Raw genomic sequence first — 1,732 nt, forward strand, 5'->3', positions numbered from 1 at the left:
CCCATCTCGAGATTCTCGGATAGATCGGGAACCGATGGGACCCATTTTGTCGCTTGGTTGTGTTGAAGAGCCTCACTTTGCATACCGGTACATTAGGGAAGTTGTTCGCTCAATTGGGCCGCTCCAGCCTGGAGTCCAGGTGGCAGCGTTACTGCTTTCGAGCACCCCGCTGATCGTACGGTCTCTGGTACCGGCTCGAGCTTTGTCCTTCGTACTGTAGAAGCTTGAGCTCTTCGTGACGAGGATGGTGTCCATGTACAGCCACTGTACAGCTCGGTGCGGTGGAATGGCGGCTTTGCAGGGCCCGGGGAGTCCAAACTCTGGCTCTGCTTCCGACTCGACACTTTTGCTTTCTCTGAGTTTGTCAAACCGCGTGCTTGTTGTTCGTGGCATAAGTGTCGGAAGAGCGAGATGTGGGCTACCAGCAGCATGATCAGTGAAAGTGGCTGCAGCGAGAGTTCTCGCGGGGTGCGTCTCGAATGCGACCCCAAGCAACGACGACTTACTATCACGGGTGGAATGGACGACACGGATGCCTCAGGCTTGAATGTTCAGCTGTCGGACCAAGAGATCGTCACCGATCTATTGGCGACTCTCCCCAAGCTCAAAGCCGCGGTAGAGGACCACGAGAACAGGGCACCGAATTGGCTTCGTAAGTCTAAAAGCGGTGAGGCCGTCGAGATATTCGAGCTGCTGCCTACTCGAGATGGCAAAGGAGACGACATGGATCTTGTGCACTCCGTGGTGGCGACGATCGAGATCGAGTGTCATTTAAACGAGGTGCTGAACGTGTTGACAAGCCACAAGACCAACCACGACTTGGAGGCCTCGATGCGCGCTATTATCCCTAAAAAGAAGGTCCGACAAGGTGAAGTGTTGCTACAACCGCATGCTACGACGCTCGACGGTGCACCTATTAGACACACTAGACTCACGCAGAAATCTACAAGAGGAGGCAAGACAGTGAGATTCGACAACACGAGTATTCCCGAGGATGAAGAGGAGGACGATTCAGAGCGTAAAGTGCTGGTCAGTGTTAGTATGACGCGTTTTAAATCCAAGCGAAGGCTCGACGTGCGTGGCCGACTGCGCAACCGCCACCAACGTCTGCAGAAGCTTTGTCTTGCCACTCTGACGCATCAGTTCGTGGGGAAACAACGCGCTGTTCACGTAATCAAGACGCTGCCTCGATCAGTGCACGACCAACTCGCTCCTATTGAGGAGAAACATCAGAGCAGATCAGTGCTGGGCAGTGGCCTACGTGGCCTTGATCATATCTCAGTAGGCTTCGACATCCAGACGAGGAACGTCCACTGCATCGGAGCTAGAGGCGCCGCTCAATCGACCAAGATCATTGCGCACGGATACGCGTCCGTGACGCCTCCAGAGCAGTTCGGTCAACAGCAGCAACGCACCATGACGTCGTACAGTCCTTCGGAGCTGGCCAACTACCGTTCGTCCCATGTGAATGCAGAAGCCAAGCATGTGATTGAGTTATTGACGACTTCGTTGATGCAATTCGAGCGCGTGATTCGCCGACGACGCCTCGGATTGCAGACGTTTATCAAGCTCAAGTCTGGGGACCGAGGCAGCGACCGCCAGAGCTTCCAGACCTGCGAAGTGTGCAACAACCGGTTCTCTCTCCTTCGTAGAGAATTCCACTGCCAGCTCTGTGGCCACGTGTGTTGTGGAGATTGCTCCAAGCAGTACGAGGTGGAAGCTAACGTCGGAG

General features: G+C 54.7%; 1 protein-coding gene across 1 annotated transcript; it reads left to right on the forward strand.

The window, feature by feature from the left end:
* Positions 1 to 411: 411 nt before the first annotated feature.
* PITG_22551 (uncharacterized protein) lies at positions 412 to 1,271 on the forward strand (the record flags this gene model as incomplete). Its single annotated transcript, XM_002909706.1, has 2 exons — positions 412 to 1,194; positions 1,236 to 1,271. 2 exons carry the CDS (start codon positions 412 to 414, stop codon positions 1,269 to 1,271), a joined length of 819 nt encoding a protein of 272 aa, XP_002909752.1.
* Between the last annotated feature and the right edge of the window lie 461 nt (positions 1,272 to 1,732).

The sequence above is a fragment of the Phytophthora infestans genome, genomic scaffold, assembly GCF_000142945.1.
Source record: "Phytophthora infestans T30-4 supercont1.3950 genomic scaffold, whole genome shotgun sequence".
Lineage (NCBI taxonomy): Eukaryota > Oomycota > Peronosporomycetes > Peronosporales > Peronosporaceae > Phytophthora > Phytophthora infestans.